The sequence below is a fragment of the Anomaloglossus baeobatrachus genome, chromosome 3 (genome assembly GCF_048569485.1).
Source record: "Anomaloglossus baeobatrachus isolate aAnoBae1 chromosome 3, aAnoBae1.hap1, whole genome shotgun sequence".
NCBI classification, from domain to species: domain Eukaryota; kingdom Metazoa; phylum Chordata; class Amphibia; order Anura; family Aromobatidae; genus Anomaloglossus; species Anomaloglossus baeobatrachus.
Window position 1 is genome coordinate 272974074 of NC_134355.1, and position 23415 is coordinate 272997488.

The following is a 23415-nucleotide window of genomic DNA, read 5'->3' on the forward strand; positions in this document are numbered from 1 at the left end:
TTTTGCGACGATGCAAAATCGCTCATAGGTGTCACACGCAACGGCATCGCTAAAGCGACCGGATGTGTGTCACAAATTCCGTGACTCCAACGAGATCACTTGAGCGATGTCGTAGTGTGTAAAGCCCGCTTAAGTGGAGCAACATTTTTGGAGTAACCATGTTAGATCATTCCTGCTTCAATCCAATCTCATGTACAGTGGAACCTTGGTTAACGAGAACAATCCATTCTGGGAGTGTGCTTGTTAACCAAGTTACTCGTTCAGCAAAGCAAGATTTCCCACAGGAAATCATTGCAATGCAGACAATTCGTTCCACAACTTGTTAAATGTCCCATCCTGGTCCCCTATTTTGTCATTACACACACACACGCACGCGCACACGCACACACGCACACGCACACACACACACACACACGTATATCGGGTAACCATCGTGACGATGGTTCCTCCACTGTCAGCCACTACTCAAAGGCAGCGTGCTGGCCAATCAGAGTCAAGAGGCTCCTGCCTTTGACGTCAGCGCTCTGGCAGCGGAAGTTCGGGTAACCATCGCGACGAGGGAGGAACTTCCGCTGCCAGAGCACTTCCTCCCTCGTCGCTATGGTTGCCGATACACCTCCTGTACTGGCGAACTACAAGAACCATGAGGCCGGTGATGGAACGGAAGGTAAAGTGTGTGTGTGTGTGTGTGTGTGCTTGTCTGTGTTTGTGCGGACTGTAAGAGCGGGTTAGAGCGCGGTGGATGTACGGAACAGGAAGTGTGTGCGGTGAGTATTTGCTTGTTTGTAAACGGAGTTACAAATTTACAGCAAGCTTTGCTCGTTAAGCGAAATAGTCGCTAACTGGGTTACTCGTTAACCGAGGTTCCACTGTAGTTCTAATTTGTGATATTCGCAGACTGATTGCTTTACAGGTTTTTGGAGCAAACATCAATCCAAGGGCTGGACTTGTATGAATTGATGTTTCTTCGGCGCTCCATTGGGAGACCCAGACGATTGGGTGTATAGTACTGCCTCCGGAGGCCACACAAAGCATTACACTAAAAAGTGTAAGGCCCCTCCCCTTCTGGCTATACACCCCCAGTGGGATCACTGGCTCACCAGTTTTCTGCTTTGTGCGAAGGAGGTCAGACATCCACGCATAGCTCCACTGTTTTTAGTCAGCAGCAGCTGCTGACTAGGTCGGATGGAAGAAAAGTGGGCCCATATGGGGCCCCCAGCATGCTCCCTTCTCACCCCACTTTTGTCGGGTGTTTGTTAAGGTTGAGGTACCCATTGCGGGTACGGAGGCTGGAGCCCACATGCTGTTTTCCTTCCCCATCCCCCCTCGGGGCTCTGGGTGAAGTGGGATCTTACAGGTCTCCAGGCACTGAGACCGGGCTCCATCCACAGACCCAGAGAACCTGCTGGATATGGAGCTGAGTATCGTCAGGGACAGGGCCCTGCTACATTAAGGTACTCTGTGTCCCCGTACACATCGCGCACACACACACCAGCATTGCTGGGAGTGCTAGTGCGCCGGGGACAACAGCGCGGAGCGCTCGTGCTATTATTCACGGCAGCTTTGCTGTGTGAATTTATGTATTGGGAACTGCCGCGCCGGGCCGCTGCTAGGTGTTTTTACACTGTGGCGCGGCTGGGACTTGTGGTGCGCCGGGGACTCCGCGCTGGCCGTGCACATAGGACGGCCGCGCTTATTACTCGAGTCCCCGGCTTTGCGGCCTAGTTTTCGTTTCGTTCCCGCCCCCAGCCCTGCCAGTCAGGGGAGAGGCGGGACGCTGTACAGAAAGTCAGCGCCGAGGGCTGGAGTCTGCTTTGCATTCTCCAGCCCCCTTCACTGGACACAGTGGGACGCCAGTTTCCCGCTCTTGTCTGGGGCACGCCCACGGCCCGCCCCTCTTCACACGAGCTGGAGAAGGACGCCGGCAGCCATTCCTGCAGTCCGAGCTGGCGGCCAGTCACAGGACTCTGACGACCACACACCCGCCTATAGGCGGGCGGTAAGCAGCACCTGAAGTGCTGACCCCACTAAATACCGTTGTGTCCATTTGTATTTTATGCTTACACTGCACTGTAGGTCGCTATTTTTGGCTATATGCCCTCTTAGATGGCGAGACAACAGCAGCAAAAAAGCAAGGGTGCTAAAGCACAGGCTTTCTATGCTGCTTGTATTGCATGTGCTGAAGTGTTCATTTGTACTTATGCTTGTATGCTATACATTGCACTGTACGGTCGCTATTCTTGGCTATATTCTCCTAGAATGGCTAGACTACAGCAGCAAAAAAGCAAAGGTGCTAAGGCACAGTTTTTCTAGGCTGCTTGTATTGCATGTGCTGAGGTGTTCATTTGTACTTATGCTTGTATGCTATACATTGCACTGTACGGTCGCTATTCTTGGCGATATTCTCCTAGATGGCTAGTCTACAGCAGCAAAAAAGCAAGGGTGCCAAGGCACAGGCTTTCTAAGCTGCTCATATTGCATGTGCTGAACTGCTCATTTGTACTTTATGCTTGTATGCTATACATTGCACTGTACGGTCGCTATTCTTGGCTGTATGCTCCTAGATGGCTAGACTACAGCAGCAAAAAAGCAAAGGTGCTAAGGCACAGGCTTTCTAAGCTGCCCATATTGCATGTGCTGAAGTGCTCATTTGTACTTTATGCTTGTATGCTATACACTGCACTGTACGGTCGCTATTCTCGGCTATATACTCCTAGATGGCTAGACTACAGCAGCAAAAAAAGCAACACATGCTTTCTATGCTGCTTTTACTGCATGTGATACTGTTCCACCGGCAGGTTCCACTGACCCCCGTTGTGTGCAATGCTCCCCTGTAGCACTTGGTCAGCCGGGGTCTCTACTAGAGGTGGCCAAAGGAACCACCTGTGAACCCTGTCCATGGACAGGGACGGTGTTGCAGTTTCGGCTGATAGATTGTCATGGGATAGTGACTTGCAGTCCAGACAGGCCATGGGCAATCTTGATCATTGCTCCCTGGCCACCCTCATTTGGAAAAAAATCAGTGCTCCGGGGGGGTCCCAGGCATTCCAGGGTGAAGGCTCTGACACGGACGACAGTCCCAGACAGCCTAAGCGAGCTCGCTGGGAGCGGCACTCGGCCTCATCACTAGTCAGGGTCACAGCAGAGGACTCTCTGTATGATGAGGCAGACGTAGCTGATCAGGACTTTGATCCTGACACCGCTCTCAATCCGGATACACCGGATGGTGACGCCATGGTGACTGATCTTGTAGCGTCCAGCAATGGCATGTTGGATATCTCTCCCCCAGCTCCTTCAGTGGAGGAGTCAGCTTCCCAGCAGGAGAAATCCCATTTCAGTATCTCAAGCGTACATTGAGTACTTTTCTGGCCACGCTGACTTCAGAGAAGCAGTGCAGAATCACCACGCTTACCAGATAAGCGTTTCTCCAAATGTATTAAGGATACATGTTATCCCTTTCCCCCTGACGTGGTCAGGTGCTGGACCCAGGGTCCAAAGGTGGATCCCCCAATCTCCAGGCTTGCGGCTAGATCCATAGTTGCAGTGGAGATGGGACTTCACTTAAAGATGCCATTGACAGACAGATGGACCTCTGGTTGAAATCTGTCTATGAAGCTATCGGCGTGTCGGTTGCTCCGGCATTCGCAGCCGTATGGGCACTCTAAGCTATGTCAGCTGGTCTTGCGCAGCTGGTCTTGAGCACAGGTACATCTGTGCCGCAGGTAGCGTCCTTATCCTCGCAATGTCTGCATTGCGACTTACCCTATTAATGCTGTCCGAGAGAGACAGTCGAGGTTTCGGTCCTTCCCAGGCTCGGGCAGGTCCAAATTGTCCTAGTCCAAAAGGGCTCAAAAGGCTCAGAGGGGCTCAGATTCCAGGCGGGCTCAATCACGCCCAAGGAAGGCAGCCAGAGGAACCGCTTCCAAGGCGGTCTCCTCATGACTTTAAGCTCTCTCTCTCCGCATCCGCGGTTGGTGGCAGACTCTCTCGCCTTGGCGACATTTAGCTGCCACAGGTCACAGACCGGTGGGTGAGAGACATTGTGTCTCACGTGTACAGGATAGAGTTCTGTTCTCGGCCTCCGGCTCGGTTCTTCAGAACTTCCCCACCTACCCACCGAGCCGATGCTCTTCTGCAGGCAGAAGGAGTGGTAATTCCTGTTCCTCTTCAGGAACAAGACACGGTTTTTCCTCCAATCTGATTGTGGGGGACCTAAAACTGCTCAACAAGCACGTGAAGGCCAGGCGGTTCCGGATGGCATCCCTCCGCTCCGTCATTGCCTCAATGTCTCAAGGAGATTTCCTAGCTTCAATAGTCACAGGATGCTTATCTCCACGTGCCGATTGCTCCAGAGCACCAACGTTTGCTACGTTTCGTTATTGAAGACGAGCATCTTCAGTTCGTAACCCTGCCCTTCGGTCTGGCGACAGCCCTACGGGTTTTCACCAAGTTCAGGGCAGCAGTGGGAGCAGTCCTGCACTCTCAGGGTCACTCGGGGATCCTTCCTTGGACGGTCGACTGGTCAAGGCACCCTCTCAAGAGGCATGCCAACACAGCCTGAGCGTAGCGCTGGACACTCTCCAGAGTTTCGGGTGGATCATCATCTTCTCATGGTTAAATCTGACACCGACCCAATCGCTGACATATCTGGGCATGGAGTGTCACGCTCCCTCAGCGATAGTGAAGCTTCCGCTGGACACGTTCACTACAGACGGGGGTGCAGTCTCTCCTTCATGGCCAGTCACACCCCTTAACACGACTCATGCAGAGGCAGTCACTTTCGCGCAGTTTCATCTGCGTCCACTCCAATGTGGCATTCTTTACCAATGGGATGGGAAGTCGACGTCCCTAGAAGGAACGTCCCCCTTCTCAGACGGTCAAGGACTCTCTTCAGAGGAGTCCATCCTTCAAATCAATGTGCTGGAAATCTGGGCAGTGTATCTTGCCCTGCAAGCCTTCCAGCCGTGGCTGGAAAGCACACACATCCGAATTCAGTCGGACAACTCCACAGCGGTGGCATACATCTACCACCAAGGCGGAACACGCAGTCGGCAAGCCTCCCAGGAAGTCCGGCGGAGTCTGATGGGGGTGGAAGACAGAGCATCCACCATATCCGCAGTTCACATCCCGGGCGCAGAAAACTGGGAAGCAGACTTCCTCAGTTGCCAGGGTATGGACGCAGGGGAAGGGTATCTTCACCCGGACGGTTTTCAGGAAATCTGTCAACGCTGGGGGATGCTGAACGTCGACCTAATAGCGTCTCGGCACAACAACAAGGTTCCGATTTTCATGGCGCGGTATCACGATCAAAGAGCTCTGGCGGCAGACGCCTTAGTTCAGGTTTGGTCGCAGTTCCAGCTACCTATGTGTTTCCCCCTCTGACACTGCTGCCCAGAGGGCTACGCAACATCAGGTCCGTTTGCCGCCGCGCCATCCTCATCGCCACAGACTGGCCGAGGAGGTCGTAGTCCCCGGATCTGTGGCATCTCACGGTCTGCCAACCGTGGGCACTACCAGCCCGGCCAGACTTACTGTCCCAAGGGCCGTTTTTTCCATCTGAATTCTACGGCCCTGAACCTGACGGTATGGCCTTTGAGTCCTGAATCCTAGCGTCTTCAGGATTATCTCAGGACGTCATTGCCACCATGAGACAGACTAGAAAACCGACGTCTGCCAAGATCTACCACAGGATGTGGAGGATATTCTTCTCTTAATGCTCTGCTCAGGGAGTGTCTCCCTGCCCATTTGCATTCCCTACTTTTCCTTCCTTCCTGCAATCTGGTTTGGAAAAAGGTTGTCACTCGGCTCCCTCAAAGGACAAGTCTCAGCGCTATCTGTATTCTTCAGAAGCGCCTAGCACCACTTCCTCAGGTACACACGTTCCTGCAGGAGGTTTGTCACATTGTCCCTCTGTACAAACGGCCGTTGGACCCATGGGATCTGAACAGGGTACTAATTGCTCTCCAGAAGCCGCCCTTCGAGCCTCTGAGGGATGTTTCACTCTCTCGACTCTCCCAGAAAGAGGCCTTTCTGGTAGCGGTCACGTCTCTTAGGAGAGGGTCCGAGCTAGCAGCGCTGTCATCCAAAAGCTTCCTTCCTGGTGTTTCACCAAGGCAAGGCAGTGCTGCGCCCGATTCCGGAGTTCTCCCTAAGGTGGTATCCCCCTTTCATCTCAATCAGGATATCTCCTTACCTTCCTTTTGCCTCATCCATTTCATCGATATGAAATGGATTTGCATTTGTTGGATCTGGTGAGAGCACTCAGAATCTACATTTCCCGCACGGCGCCTCTGCGCCGCTCGGATGCACTCTCTGTGCTTGTCGCTAATCAGCGTAAAGAGTCGCAGGCTTCCAAATCCACCCTGGCTCGATGGATCAAGGAACTAATTCTTGAAGCCTACTGTTCTGCTGGGCTTCCGGTTCCATCAGGGCTGAAAGCCCATTTTACCAGAGCCGTGGGTGCGCCCTAGGCATTACGGCACCAGGCTACGGCTCAGCAGGTGTGCCAGGCAGCTACCTGGTCGAGTCTGCACACTTTCATCAAGCATTGTCAGGTGCATACCTACGCTTAGGCGGATGCCAGCTTAGGTAGAAGAGTCCTGCAGGCGGCGGTTGCCTCCTTGTAGCGAAGGGCTGTTTTACAGCTCTAACATGAGGTATTTCTTTACCCACCCAGGGACAGCTTTTGGACGTCCCAATCGTCTGGGTCTCCCAATGGAGCGCCGAAGAAGAAGGGAATTTTGTTACTTACCGTAAATTCCTTTTCTTCTAGCTCCTATTGGGAGACCCAGCACCCGCCCTGTTGTCCTTCGGGATTTTTGGTTGTTTTTCGGGTACACATGTTGTTCATGTTGAATGGTTTTCAGTTCTCCGATGTTACTTCGGAGTGAATTTGTTTAAACCAGTTATTGGCTTTCCTCCTTCTTGCTTTTGCACTAAAACTGGTGAGCCAGTGATCCCACTGGGGGTGTATAGCCAGAAGGGGAGGGGCCTTACACTTTTTAGTGTAATGCTTTGTGTGGCCTCCGGAGGCAGTACTATACACCCAATCGTCTGGGTCTCCCAATAGGAGCTAGAAGAAAAGGAATTTACGGTAAGTAACAAAATTCCCTTCTTTAAAGGGGTATTGTGATGGTATTCATTACTGTTTTCATCAGTGGGAGTCCTCCATTATTTTTCCAAAACCAGGACAAATAGGATGAATGCGTAGAGTCTGCATCACACTCCTCACAATGTCTCTAATATAAAAGTTCTATGTTTCTGTCATGTACCATAGACCTTAATGGACAGTAAATGCACGCTTCATCCTAATCATCCCAGTGATTAGAGGAAAAAAAAGGATATATGGTCCCAGAGGTAGACATTTATACCACATCCTATGGCAGCCTGCTGTTGATATCATCGGTCTTTGGAACGCCAGCAGACGTTTGCCTTGGGTTTTAGCTGCCTTGCGTTGCGTACAGCATTTTCTCTTGTGTATTTGGACTCTGAAATCATCTTTGAGTAAACTGCATTTGTGATATGACATTACAGGGCCTATCGTCCAATATGACCCACAACTGAATTCATGTCCTTCTATGCAATGGTGCCTAAATGCTGAGGCATGTGATATATGGCTGTACATTACATTTTACCAGCAGATTCTATCGTACACAAACTGTGCACTTGTTCGCCATGTTCGGAAGGAACACTTCACCAATTAAACCAATTGTTTAGCAGTTTCGAATTAGAGGCAGAGGCCGTGCTCGAGGGGTGTTTGCTGGAACGAGTACTGCTCCTGTGAATGCAGCACCAAGTTTTCAAAAGCGACCTAAAGAGGAGGAGTGGGATCCAGAATATACACCTAAAAGCAAGAAATACTTCCTGGTGGGTGTTCAAGGTTTTACATATGCATGAACAAACTGCCCACTATGCCACATATATTTATCAGCCTTAGGCCGGTTTCACACATTTCATTTTTTTTTTCCATATGTGAGAAACTTTCCATTTTTTTTTTTTCTAGTGTGCTGGACCCATTTTGCTCTTGTTTTTACAATCCTTTTGTTGTATGTGTTTTTCATGTATGAAAAAAAAAAATCTAAGCTTTTCCTAACCATTAAACAGTAAAATGCAAACAGTACACAGATCACATCCGTGTGTTATCTGTTGTTGTTTTTTCCATATGGTCAATGACTTGCATTGGTGAGTTTGATCCACAAAACAAATCAAAGTAGGACATGTCTCCATTTTCTAATTGTGGGCAAATGGTAGGTAAAAAAAAAGTGAAAAGGCGCATTCAATCTAGTGGGTCCATGATCTGTCCACAAAAATAATTAATTGCTCACGTACCCAAAAACTGATGTGTGAAACAGGGCTTAAAGATTATGTTGGAAAGATGGTAGTCAGGAAAATGGAGGTGTCTCTATAACTACCTACAATCTATAGCTACCAGAAATCTGTTGCTGCCATTAATACACCTGCCAGTTTTATTACTTTTTATATTCAGTTTTTATCGCTCATTTTCTGTACGTTGCCTTTTATAGATATTCTTAGAGTATTTGAATATCTGTAAAGAGAGATCAAGGCGTGTTTTGTATTTTGTGGGGATTCGGTACCCTGTTTCTCCAATGTCCAGTTTATATACAGCTTTTTGGATTTATAAAATGTACAGTTCCTTGCGAAAGTATTCAACCCCCCCCCCTCTTGAATTTTGTAACCTTTTCCCAAATTTCAGGCTTCAAACATAAAGATAAAAATTGTAATGTTATGGTGAAGACTCAACAAGTGGGACACAATTGTGAAGTTGAACAAAATGTATTGCTTATTTTAAACTTTTGTAAAAAAAAAAAAAAAGACAAACTGAAAATTGGAGCATGCAATATTATTCATCCCCTTTACTTTCAGTGCAGCAAACTCACTCCAGAAGTTCATTGAGGTTCTCTGAATGATCCAATGTTGTCCTAAATAACTGATGATGATAAATATAAGCCACCTGTGTGTAATCAAGTCTCCGTATAAATGCATCTGCTCTGTGATGCTCTCTGTGCTTTAATCAGAACACTGAGACTATCATGAAGACCAAGTAACACAACAGGCAGGTCCGTGATACTGTTGTTGAGAAGTTTAAAGCTGGATTTGGTTACAAAAAGATTTCCACAACTTTAAACATCCCAAGAAGCACTGTGCAAGCGATCATATTGAAATGGGGGCGTGGCCTGGACGGCAATGTGAAGAGATGTGTTTGTGGAGCTCTCCTGCAAACTCCCTTGATAAATCCCTGAATACCGCTGTTATCACTGCCTCAGCCTGCTGTCAGGAAGATAAGGTGGTGAGGACTTATCTGGAGTGAGTCTGGTGGATGCAGAGAGGTGCCATGGTCCGTCACAGGCAAAAAGATAATGGAGGCGGGGAAAGTCCCCAGCTCTCAGGATGGTGCCATGATAAGGCAGGAAGCTGAGAAAGTTAATGCAGCCTGTCAGGAGAGGATGCAGGTCGCGGCAAGGCTGGAGAAATTTGCCCGGACTTCAGAGAAATCACATCAGCATACAGATAACAGAGGTGAGGAGGGAGAAGACAATGCCAGCTCTGATGAGATGGGGGATGGTGAAAAGCAGCAAGATAATACAGAAGTGGAGGAAGCACATAGTGCAGACCAGGCTCCAGAAAACCCCACTTTAAAGGACATTTTTGCAGTGGTGTCTTTTTGTAAAGAGGCTCTGACTTCCCTGACGAAGCAAGTTAAGGGATTACAGGCAGAGGTTGCTGACATTAAGAAAGACCTCAAGAAAACAGACCTGAGAACAACGGCTGTAGAGGAGAGAGTGGGGATAACAGAGGATCATATTACAAAACTAATAAAGTCTGAAAAAACATTTGCACAGCAGATAGCTGAAATCATGGCAAAAAATGATGATTTAGAGAACCGCTCTAGAAGAAATAACATCCGAATTGTCGGCATCCCTGAGAAAGCGGAAGGAAGAAACCCCACTGAATATGTAGAAGACTGGCTCAGGGGGAAAATGGGTGCTAATGTCTTATCCAAGCTCTATGCTGTGGAACGTGCACACAGAGTCCCGATGCAGCCACAACCAGCAGGCAGGGGCCCTCGCACTATGCTAGCCAAGCTCCTCAACTACAGAGACAGGGACACTATACTGCGAAAGGCAAGAGACATGGAGGATCTTATGATTGACGGCCAGAGGATTTCCATATACCCGGACTACTCCATTTCTGTTCAAAAGCTACGTATGACTTTTACAGGAGTAAAGAGGCGCCTGCGAGAGATGGGGGTGCAATACTCAATGATGTTCCCGGCAAAGCTAAGAGTGACGGCGTTGGAGCGGGTGCACTTTTTTACAACTCCAGAGGAAGCCATGCAGTGGTTGGACGCAAACGAAAAGCGGATCCGTTTGAAGGAATGAGCTGACTGTCTGAATCTGCAGTGTGTTGGAGAAGGCCGGCTGAGGCTCTACAACATCCTTAGGAGCTTACAGGGGACCCTTCTTGTTTTTTCTTTTTTTTTTTTTTCTTTTTTTTTCTCCTTCCCTTTGGGATTGAGGTAGTATGCAGGGGGAATGCGAAGGGTTTGATGTGAGCTTCGCAGGACATGGGAACTGCCTAATTTGGCGCGGTGGTGGTATTTACAATTTGAGATTCCAGTTTAATTACTGTTCGCCATTTTACTGTTATATTGGTTGAGTGGAATATGATTATACATAGGGGGGGAGTGGAGAATTGTTGGAAAAGGGACGAGTTTTAAAATGTGTCTAAGAGGGGAAGGCGAGGGAGGTAGGGGGGAATTTAGTAGGGATTATGGACCAGGTTTGGAAAACCCGATGCTTCACGGGAGTACTCGAAAACAGGAAGTGGTGGGGAGTAGGAGGGGAGGGGGGGAGGGGGGAAAGGGGTAGGGTAGAGGCAGCATGGGGAGATACTACAAGGTTTGATGGTTTTACTGGGTGGGATAATGGGGGATAGAATTAAGGTGTTGAGTTGGAATATTAGAGGGTTATCAGATAGGTCTAGGAGAGCGGCAATAATTAAATATGTTCAAGACCAGAACCCGTCAGTAATATGTCTACTAGAAACGCATCTAACAAAGGAGACAACACATGTTTTAAATAGGAGATGGGTGCAGAAGGCCTATCACTCCACCTTTTCCAACTATGCAAGGGGTGTATCACTGCTGATCCATAACTCTGTGCAATATGAAGAGATAGAAGTGTATGTGGATAAAGAGGGACAGTGTGTGGCCGTCAAGTGTAAAATATTTGGCAGACTCATGTGTATAGCTGCAATATATATACCACCTCCATATAAGTGCACCAAACTAAGGGAGATAAGGGAGTTCTCTGAGAAGGGGGGAGTAATCCCTTTTTTACTGGTGGGGGACTTCAATAATGTGATAGACCTGTACTGGGATAGGAGTAGTAGACCTCCAGGTATTCAGGATAGTTGTATGACTTCGTTTGGCACTCTTATTGGGGAACTTGGAATGGTGGATGCCTGGCGAGTGAGGAATGGGAGGGTATCCTGCTTCTCTTGTTATTCGGCTTCGCATAACACTCTGTCCCGCATTGACATGGCTCTAGCTAGTGATCTGATGGATGCAATGATAAGTGACGTGCAATATCTGACAAGAGTGATTTCAGATCATAGCCCAATTCTAGTGTCCATACGACGGGGGACCCTGACAGGGGGAAGGAGGGGAGAGTGGAAGCTTCATCCAACATGGATCCGTCATATTAATATGGGGAATATAGAACGGGATCTTGGGGATTTCTTTATCCACAACGAGGGTAGCACTGGTCCGCTGGTGGTATGGGATGCGATGAAGGCATACCTCAGGGGACTCCTGTTCAGGGATATCTGTAAACGTAAAACACAGACGAGGCAGGATGAGAAAGATAGCCTGGAGGCCTTAGATAAGGCAGAGCTGGAAGCAATCCGGAGTACTACTATGGACGCGAAGCAAAATCTTAGGCAGGCGCATGAACAGGTTAATAAGATGCTTTTGGAGAAGGCGGTAAGGAAGCAGGCATTCCAAAAATTGCATTTTTATGAGGAGGGGGAAAAAGTTTGTCATCTATTATCGGTCATAGCTGCAGCTCAAAGGAGTAGTTCATTTGTGCATGGTATGGACACGGTGGAGGGGACACAGGTCACTGAGGTTGAGGAGATCCTTGGGGTCTTTAAAGATTTCTATCGCATGCTATATTCTTCCAGCGGAGAGATGAGGGTGGAAGAGGTGGACTCATTTCTTGAGCGAGGTGAGCTTCCGGTGTTGTCTGTGGCGGATAGAGATAAACTGGAGTCACCTATTACTATTGATGAACTGGAGGGCGCTCTGCATGGCATGAGCAAATGACAAGGCACCGGGAGCAGACGGGCTACCAGTTGAAATTTATAAACAGTTAGAAGAAATCCTATTACCCAAACTATTGACAGTCTTTGAGGTGGCGGAGGGGGAAGGTGTATTGCCTGAATATATGAGAGAAGCAATAATAGTAGTAATTCCTAAGGAGGATAAAAATCCGAGGCTTCCAGACTCGTATAGACCCATCTCGTTATTAACAGCGGACGTGAAGCTTCTGGCTAAGGTGTTGTCAAACTGGCTGACTGGAGTTATATCTAACCTAATCCATATGGACCAATCAGGGTTCATGGCCAATAGGCGACAGCTGCTAATATCAGGAGATTGTACCTTAATCTACAGTTGCCGCCTGACAACCCTGGCCGGAGGGTGATCGCTTCGTTAGATGCCCAGAAAGCGTTCGATAGTGTTGAGTGGGGGTATCTGTGGAAAGTGTTGCAGCATATGGGTTTTGGCCCACGGTTTGTAAAGTGGGTGCAGCTGTTGTATAATAGGCCTACTGCTAAAGTTAGAGTTAACGGTATGACCTCCTCAGCGTTTGAGTTGCACCGGGGAACGAGACAGGGCTGCCCACTATCGCCGCTCCTATTTGCTATTGCAATAGAGCCTCTGGCGGCGGCCATTAGGAAAACAAAGGAGATCCATGGATTTAGGTATGGGCATTTAGAGGAGAAAATAGCTCTTTATGCTGACGATTTATTACTTTTCTTGGGGGATCCATCAGCCTCATTGGATCATGCCATGCAGATAATAGAGAAATTTGGAGAAGTTTCGGGACTGACCATTAATTGGTCTAAATCGAGCCTCTTTAAGGTGGATGGGGAAGTAGCCTGGACAAATGAGGATACTGGGGCTAACAAATTGAAGAATGTGGACGAATTTAAATATCTAGGTATCCAGATATCTCTGCCAGTAGAAAAATACATACAGGTGAACTTATGGCCGCTCCTTAAAAAATTGAGAACCAAGGTGGATGCCTGGAACAAGCTACATTTGTCAGTTGTTGGAAGGGTTAATTTACTAAAGATGGTAGTAATGCCTAAACTCCTATACATACTGCACAATGCCCCTGTTTGTATTTCAAGGAAAAGATTTAAAGGGATAAACTCGCTGTTTAGGGACCTGGTGTGGGGTAAAAAGCAGCCTAGGGTGCGATTAGAGACTTTACAAAGGCCGAAGGATGAGGGGGGGTCTAGCAATCCCAAATCCGGAATTGTATTATATAGCGGCGCAATGTCAACACCTCAGGGGTTGGTCTGATCGAGAGAAAGATGGGGGCATTAAAGAAGTACTGGAATACATAGTGGGTAGAAGTCCATTGGTAATGGGACTAGAGGATGGTGCGGTGGGGCTCCTGGGTAGAACATCTCCTACAATGGCACTTATAAATAAGACCTGGGATAGGCTGAAAAGGGTGAGAGGGGTGACCCGGTTAACTAAGTTTACACCTATCTGGGATAACAGTAATCTCCCGGAGATTCAGAAAATGGGGAATATTGAGGAGTGGAGACGCAAGGGTGTGATATACATGCATCAGATATTGGACGGAGGAATTCTGAAATCGTTCCCGCAGTTACAGAGTGAGTTTCATTTACCGGCGTCCGGCTGGCTCCACTACAGACAATTAAAACATGCGATTGCAGCCCAAGCGGCTAAACAAAGTGTGGCCATACAGACTGACCTGGTACTGGAGTATGTGTGTAAGGGCTGAGGAAGCACTAAAGGGATCATTTCTGGCACGTATAAAGATATACTACATACCTTTCTGTTAGAATACCCAATTAAAACTAAATCTAAATGGGAGGAGGAAGTTGGGCCGATAACGGAGGAGGTGTGGGAGAGTATCCTGGAGTATGTCCCTAAACTTTCAATGAGCGAACCGGCCAGACTGTCTCACCTATACGTGATTCACCGGGTATATAGGTCTCCCTTACTGATGTTTAAAATGGGGTTGAAAAGGAATTCGGAGTGTCCAAGGTGTCAGGGATCTGACGCAGGTATTTTTCACATGATGTGGTCTTGTCCGAGACTGGTCTCCTTTTGGACTAAGGTTATCCACAAGATAGGAAGAACATATGGGTGTGTCCTCCCCAGGGAACCAGTGCTATGCCTATTGGGATATGTTGAGGAGCTTGGGGTGGAAAATACTATGAAAATTGTCATTGCTATGCTACTGTATGCGGCAAGAAAGCTAATCGCCAGGTCCTGGATTAAAAAAGACCCCCCGACCAGGGGAGAGTACATTAAAAGGGTGAAATGTATTCTTCAGCTGGAACGGGGAGTGTATGAAAGAAGGGGGAATGTTAAAATGTTTGAGAAGCTCTGGTCTCCTTGGCTGCAATGCGAATAAGACGAGTGATGGACCAGTAAACTGATATGGGACGGGGATAGCCGTCTGAGACCTCTGATGTGTATGTTTTGTTTTATTTGTGTTACTAGTTGTTCCTCCTGCACAACGGGATGGTTGCTATACTACAGTTGAAGGGTATTATAAGTGTGTACTATATGGGATGTAGTATCGGGGAGAAGTGTTGCTGCCGGGGTGGGGGAGGGGGGCGGGAGGGGGAGTTAAAGGGGTAATAGATGTGATAAATTTAATTTGGATGCCGATTTGTTATTCTGTTGTATGTACTCTGTTTTAATAAAAAAGTATCTGATTTAAAAAAAAAGATCATATTGAAATGGAAGGAGTATCATACCACTGCAAATCTACCGAGACCCAGCCGTCCCTCAAACATTTCATGTCAAACAAGGAGAAGAATGATCAGAGATGCAGCCAAGAGGCCCATGATCACTCTGAATGAACTGCAGAGATCTACAGCTGAGGTGGCAGAGTCTGTCCATAGGACAACAATCAGTCATACACTGCACAAATCTGGCCGTTTTATAGAAGAGTGGCAAGAAGAAAGCCATTTTTCAAAGATATCCATAAAAAGTGTTGTTTACAGTTTGCCACAATCCCCCTGGGAGACACACCAAACATGTGGAAGAGGGTGCTCTGGTCAGATGAAACCAAAATCGAACTATTTGGGCACAATGCCAAACGATATGGTTGGCGTAAAAGCAACACAGCTCATCACCCTGAACACACCATCCCACTGTCAAACATGGTGGTGGCATCATCATGGTTTGGGCCTGCTTTTCTTCAGCAGGGACAGGGAAGATGGTTAAAATTGATTGGAAGATGGATGGAGCCAAATACAGGACCATTCTTGAAGAAAACCTGTTGGAGTCTGCAAAAGACCTGAGGCTGGGACTGAGATTTGTCTTCCAACAAGACAATGATCCCAAACATAAAGCAAAATCTAAAATGGAATGGTTTACAAATAAACGTAGCCAGGTGTTAGAATGGCCAAGTCAAAGTCCAGACCTGAATCCAATCGAGAATCCAACCTCACTCAACTTGAGCTGTTTGCAAAGGAAGAATGGGCAAGAATTTCAGTCTCTCGATGTGCAAAACTGATAGAGACATACCCCAAGCGACTTGCAGCTGTAATCGCAGAAAAACGAGGCATTAACTTAAAGGGGCTGAAAAATATTGCACACCCCAATTTTCAGTTTATTATTTTTTAAAGTTTCAAATAAGCAATAAATATCATTCATCTTCACAATTGTGTTCCACTTGTTGGTGAGTCTTTAAAATTTTTCTTTGTTTGAAGCCTGAAATGTGGGAAAAGGTTGAAAAATTCAAGGGACCTGAATACTTTTGCAAGGCACTGTACATATTACTATGTACCATTAAACCCATAGCAGAAGCTTTAATCCTTAAAATATTAATAAACAGTGTGCAACTCCTAAGAATGATCGAAAATCACAATATACCTGTATATAAAAAAAATCCAAATTTATAACCTTTTTTTCTTTAGCCTATTTACATTAACTAATAATGAACCTTTCCTAAAAACATCTCTTTAATATTACATTAAAAATCCAATAGACGACACAATAAATATTTTTTGAAAATTTTGAGAATTTATTATAAAAATTATCGCAGAGGTAGTCTTAAAATGGTGCATAGAAAAGGGGAAGAGGGCTAATTATGCCCTATAATGAATCCTCCCTCCTGTACCTGTACTATCTAGCAGCTGAGGTTGTCACCCTATAGAAATCGATATGGCGCCCCCACTCAGCGACGACTCTCCTTAGCTACACCTGATTTGCCCTACAAAGATTGAAAAGTGCTCGTGCCTAATTTAAAGGGCAAACAGTGCTCAAACAAACAGGGCACCAAATATTATGGGGGGCTTTTTAGGGGCTATTTTCACATCACGATATCAGAATATTGCATCAGCCTCCTGATGAACCGCAAGGGGAAACGCGTCGAGGTGTGTTTCCATACATCTAATTGCTAAGTAGCACCCCTGATATTTGGTGCCCTGTTTGTTTGAGCACTGTTTGCCCTTTAAATTAGGCACAAGCACTTTTTCAGCTAGGGAGAGTTGTCGAGGAGTGGGGGCGCCATATCGATTTTCTATAGGGTGCCGACCACTGCTGCTCGGTAGTGTACAGAAGGGAGGATTTATTATAGGGCATAATTAGCTCTCCTCCCTTTTCTGTGCATCATTGTAAGACTACCTCTCTGTTATAATTTTTTTAAATATTGAGAATTTTTTATAGAAATTTTGTGTGTCGTCTATTGGATTTTAAATGTAATATATTGAGATGTTTTTAGGAAAGGTTCTTTATTTGTTATGGCTCATACACTTTCTAATAATTTTTGAGAATACAATTTACATTAGACAGAGGCCCTCATAGAGTAGCATCACCAGCCTAGTCATGAAGTGCTGGGTAAATCCATGCATTTCACGCCATGTTGGCATTAGCGCAGATGTTCTAGATGTAATTATTTTAATATCGGACTGTGGGCATTCTTCATCAGTGAAAGTGTTGTTTTTGTTTTTTTTTTTGAATGGGTCAGTCATTGACTTTTCAGGATCCCCACTTTTTCAGGTAGGGACATCTCATATTTTTTTTTTTTCTATACAAAGAATGATATTTGAATACCCCTTTTTTTTTCTTTTTTCTTCCTCCATTGAGGAAGGTGTTTTTGTTTTTTTTTGTTTTTTTTTCCCATTTCATACCTAAGCTGCAGGCAGTGAATTTTGATGATAAATTTCTGCTATATTAGGGTTGGAACATTAAACCTACTGTAAGCCTGTGGAATACAAATCTGTTAGCGGTTTTACAAGTATGAATCAATCAAAAGATGCAAAACATTATCACTTGCTTGTAAACTAAGCATAACAAAATATGTTTGTCTAGCATGATGATCGAGACGATGGAGTGGATTACTGGGCAAGAAGAGCAAGGGGACGTGGCAACTTCCAGCGTGGAAGGGGAAGGTTCCCTTTCAAAAAGTCTGGGAGTAGTCCGAAATGGACACATGACAAGTACCAGGGAGATGGCCTCATAGATGAGGAAGAGGAAACATTAGAAGACAGGCGCAAAGATGAAAAGGTAGAAAATCTATTTATCGGTACCTTTTTATGGTATCTTTCTTTGTGCAATCGCAGATCAGGAACAAAGTAGATGTGGAACTGTTACTGCGCTGCTGAAGATATGACAAACACAGGAAAATTGAATGAAGGTGGTTTTACTCAATGCGTTTCGAAGTGTCACCCCACTTCTTCATCAGGAAATCCACCGATATCCTGTGAATTTCCTGATGAAGTGGGGTGACACTTCGCAACGCATTGAGTAAAACCACCTTCATTCAATTTCCCTGGATTTGTCAAGCCTTCAGCAGCGCAGTAACAGTTCCATATCTGCTTTGTTCCTGATCTGCTTCGGCTTTTTTAGTACATGGACTCTGCAGTAGCTGATTACATTATATTTATTGTTCTTTTTCCCTTCAGCTTTTATCTTTTATTCTTTGTGCAGTGACAGACATAAGCAGTCTATTAGATACAGTATATAGAAGTTGCCACGTATATACGTTGTATGGCTCTGTAATCATAAACCCTAATATGTATTTTATTTTTTATTTATTTTTTTTTACACTTGTACATCTTTTAATTTATGATGGTTTATTAGCAGCAACATAAATGCAGACAGTTGTTGAGTCCATACAAACATTAGCTGCTGAATGATGTGTTACTGCCGGTCTAGATCTGTAAGTGCTATAAGATTCTCAAATGTATCTGAAATGTAGTTTCACACACCAAAGGGTCTGTTCACACTGTCTGTCTGGCTTTTTTTTATCTTTTCCTCCCATAAAAAAACTGAAAAAATGTCAAAAGAATTTTCCTATTTAGTTCAATGGAAAAACTTATAAATTGATGAGGCTTTTCAAGATGCTAAGCCTTTAAAAGAAGACATGTCACTAGTTTAGGCTAGGTTCGCACACTGCGTCTTTTTGACGCTGCGTTTTTGTGAGTTTTTGGCCGCTAAAAACGCACAAACGCACCTGCGTTGAAAAAACGCATAAACGCATGCGTTTTTGCCGCGATTCGGTGCGTTTTTGGCTGCGTTTTGCTGCGTTTTTGATCCCTGCGTTTTTCAAATGCATTGCATGGGCGAAAAACGCAGGAAAGAACTGACGTCCATTTTTTTTTAACTCAAAAACGCAGGTAAAAAAAACAGATGTGTGTGGACAGCAAAAATGAAAACTCAGACTTTGCTGGGGAAGCAAAGTCCTGCAATTTTGAGGCCAAAAACGCACCCGAAAAACGCAAAAACGCAGCGAAAAATGCACTGTGCGCACATAGCCTTAGGCATTTTTCTGGTAGGAAGGCTCTCCAGCTTATACTAATGCAAATAGACGTAATCAGCCTACAAAGACTCCTGTAAGTGTTGTCCACTCAAAAAAAAAAGGTCAGCAATTCATTCATTCATTCATTCATTCAATGAATTTCAGAAAATGGGCAATAAAAAGGTGGTGAAAACATTAACCACAAATGCCAGGAGGGAAAACCTCATTGACAAGCATTTCAGGAAATGACAAAAAAGGTCAATGCTTAAAAAAATGCCCAGAAAACATTGGAAAAAAATTGCTATTCCTGTTTCCAAAGAGCTTTATTGAAATTTTTACATGAAAAACAAACATCTTACTTAAGCCCCCGTCACACATAGCGAGATCGCTGAAACGTCACGGGTTTTGTGACGTATCTGCGACCTCACCAGCGAAATCGCTGTGTGTGACAAACAGCAACGAGCGGGCCCCTGCTGCGAGGTTGCTGATCGTGACAAAACGATCAGGACCTTTTTTTACGCATTGGTCTCCCGCTGTGCAATACGCATCGGCGTGTTTGACTGCGGGAGACCAATGAGCATCAACTTTGTGTAAGCAGCGTATGTTGGTAACCAGGGTAAATATCGGGTAACTAAGCAAAGCGCTTTGCTTGGTTACCCGATATTTACCCTGGTTACCAGCGTACGCCGCTTACAGGCTGCCAGTGCTGGCTCCCTGCACACGTGGCCAGGGTAAATATCGGGTAACTAAGCAAAGTGCATTGCTTAGTAACCCGATGTGTACCCTAGCTACGTATACAGGGAGCTAGCGCTGGCAGCCTGTAAGTGGTGTACGCTGGTAACCAGGGTAAAAATCGGGTAACCAAGTAAAGCGCTTTGCGTAGTTACCCGATATTTACCCTGGTTACCAAGCGCAGCATCGTTACATGAGTCGCTGGTGGCTGATGAGATCTGCCTCATTGACAGCTCACCAGCGACCATGTAGCAACGCAGCAACGATCCCTGCCAGGTTGGATCGTTGGTGCGTCGCTACGTGTGACGGGACTCTTAGGATAGAATGGGGAAGGGAGAGGAGGAAGGAAACAAAGTTTGAAGATAGCCTTTATTCAAGATGATAGTGGCGGGAGGGACAAGGAAGGAGTGAAGATGATTAGATATGGGAATGGAAGGAGGGGAGGGAGAACAGATTAATCTCTACAATCTCAATAAGTATATTATTACAATTTTCAATAAGTTAGTATAAATTGAGTCAAAACATTCGTCTAAGATTGCATAACAAATCTTATTTAAAGGATAATAGAAAAAAGGAAAAAGGCTACTAATTAGCAAAAAAATTGCTATTCCTGAAGGTGCATCCACTTGAAAAAGTTGTTTTTGACCACCAGAAAGAGTCAGCGTGAACATACCTTAAGATGGGTCTCAAACACATGGCCCTGAGGCTGCTTCATATGGCTCGCAAGCAGCTTAGACCCCTTGACAATCGTCGCCCGTCCAGGGGCTGCCAACGTCAGCACTTTATTTCAGCTGAATGTGCATCTATGGATTTTTAGTCAATTGAAATGTATTGTCACGTGGAAATGAGCTCTCTGCACCACAATGCCAGCTAATCAGAGGCCAGCATCTTATGTCTGCTTGCGCATGGCAGTGACTTCATACACTGACATCAATTGCTGACCTCTAATTGGCTGGTGGCTAGCCTGGACTGTGTCACAATAGTCAAGGGGTCTACCGTGTCTGCATGCCTCATGTGCAGAAAACATGCTGAGGGAACAGAGGACAGGTGAGTGTGTGTGTGTATGTATATATATATACATATATATATAATATATGTGTATGTATATATATGTATATATATATATATGTATGTATGTATGTATGTATGTATATATATAATTTTTAGCTGTAGTACCCGGGCATTGCCTGGGATAGTAACTTGCCTCTCTGTCTCTCTCCAAGTCTGTGTCGCTGTCTCTCTTTCCTTGTCTGTCTCTGTGTGTGTGTGTCTGTCGCTCTCTCCCGGCCTGTCGCCCCACTGACATCATATTACCTCACACATAAGCTTCTTATACTGTTTATTTTGATCCTATAGCAACCACTGACAGTTGCTATTAATAGCCAGTAGCTCCCACCTCCATTCAGTTTAATGGAGGCAGGATGTTGGAGAGTAACTGTAAAGCGCGGGGTTACATTTTCTCGTCAAAACATAGTCTATGACGTTACCTGAGTCACATAAGACGTCTGTGCAAAATTTCGTGATTGTAAATGCGACGGTGCGGATTCATTTAACGGACACACACACACACACACACACACACACACACACACACACACACATACATACACATTAAAAAAGCTCAATGTATGTATGTGAAGAATGGCTCAATAGGGTCTGTTAGTACAGTATGGGGACGTTCCTACAAGATAAGGACTAGGATGGGCACATCACTACAAGAAGGGGACAAGGATTGACATTGCTACAGGATGGGGGTCATTACTACAAGATGAGGACCAGGATGGGGAACATTATTACAAGATGTTGGCCAGAATTACTGTATGGTGCTGATTGTAAGAAATATTACTGTATATAGCCAATTGGGGTGGAAACAAAATGTAAAAATAAAATCAAAAGAAAGCACGAAAAAATATTTTGCAACTAGAAATCCTTTATATATAAATTAAAGTATTTAAAAAAAAAAGTGCATCTTTATCACCACATCCTTAACCCCTTAAGGACGAAGCCAGTTTTGTCCTTAATGCCCAGGCCATTTTTTGCAATTCTGACCAGTGTCACTTTATGAGGTTATAACTCTGGAACGCTTCAACGGATCCCGGTGATTCTGACATTGTTTTTTCGTGACATATTGTACTTCATGATAGTTATAAATTTAGAACGATATTTTTTGCTTTTATTTGTGAAAAAATCGGAAATTTGATGAAAATTTTGAAAATTTTGCAATTTTCAAACTTTTAATTTTTATGCCCTTAACCCAGAGAGTTATGTCACACAAAACAGTTAATAAATAACATTTCCCACATGTCTACTTTACATTAGCGCAATTTCTGAAACAAAATGTTTTGGGGTTAGGAAGTTAGAAGGGGTCAAAGTTCATCTGCAATTTCCCATTTTTTCAACAAAATTCACAAAACCATTTTTTTAGGGACCACATCACATTTGAAGTGACTTTGAGAGGCCTAAGTGACAGAAAATACCTAAAAGTGACACCATTCTCAAAACAGCACCCCTCAAAGTACTCAAAACCACATCCAAGAAGTTTATTAACCCTTCAGGTGCTTCACAGGAACTAAAGCAAAGTGGAATGAAAAAAAGCAAAAAATAAAATTTTACCTAAAATGTTGCTCTACCCCAAATTTATTCACTTTTAGAAGAAATAACACAACAAAATGAACCCCAAAACTTGTTACCCACTTTCTTATGAACGCGCCAATACCCCACATGTGGTCAGAAACCTTTGTTAGGACAAATGGGAGGGCTCGGAACAGAAGGAGCAATATTTGAATTTTGGAAAGCAAATTTGGCTGAAATAGATTGCGGGCACCATGTTGCATTTACATGTCCGCTAAGGTACCTAAACAGCAGAAACCCCTCACAAGTGACACCATTTTGGAAACTAGACCCCTTAAGGCTTCTATCTAGGGGTATAGTGAGCATTTTGGATCCACAAGTACTTCACAGATTTTGATAACGTTACGTTGTCACATTGAAAATTTTCATTTTTTTCTCAAAAATGTTGCTTTAGCATCAATTTTTTCACTTTTTCAAGAGGTAATTCCAAAAATTTGACCCCAACGTTTGTTACCCACTTTTTTATGAGCGCGGTGATACCTCACTTGTGGTCTGAAACCTTTGTTTGGAGAAATGGGAGGGCTTGGAACGGAAGGAGCAATATTTGAATTTTGGAAAGGAAATTTGGCTGAAAAAGATTGCAGGCACCATGTCGCATTTGGAGGACCCCTAAGGTACGTAAACAGCAAAAAAACACCACAAGTGACCCCATATTGGAAACTAGGCCCCTCAAGGAATTTATCTTGATGTTTGGTGAGTACCCTGAACCTCCAGGTGCTTTACAGAAGTTTATAACGTTGAGCCATGAAAATAAAAAAATAAAATTTTACCACAAAATTGTTACTTCAACCAGGTAGCTTTTTTTTTCACAAGGGTAACAGGAAATAAATCACCATGAAATTTATTGCGCAATTTCTCCTGAGTTTGTTGATATCTTGTATGTGGTGGAAATCAACTGTTTGGGCACACTACAGGGCTCAGAAGAGAAGGAGTGCAGTTTGACTGCAAAATTGGCTGGAATCAATAGCGGACGCCATGTTGCATTAGGAGAGCCCCTGAGGTGCCTAAG

General features: G+C 45.1%; 1 protein-coding gene across 4 annotated transcripts in view; it reads left to right on the plus strand.

The window, feature by feature from the left end:
* Positions 1 to 23415, plus strand: part of BCLAF1 (BCL2 associated transcription factor 1) — a 110805-nt gene that overhangs the window by 81732 nt on the left and 5658 nt on the right. The window contains exons 10-11 of one of the 4 annotated variants that reach the window (XM_075339847.1): positions 7717 to 7866; positions 17615 to 17809. The exons of 1 other annotated variant lie outside the window; for it this stretch is intronic. In XM_075339847.1, the coding sequence (XP_075195962.1) occupies positions 7717 to 7866; positions 17615 to 17809 (345 nt within the window). The remainder of the gene's footprint in view (positions 1 to 7716; positions 7867 to 17614; positions 17810 to 23415) is intronic. 2 more of the 4 variants (XM_075339848.1, XM_075339849.1) reach the window with 2 other exon arrangements.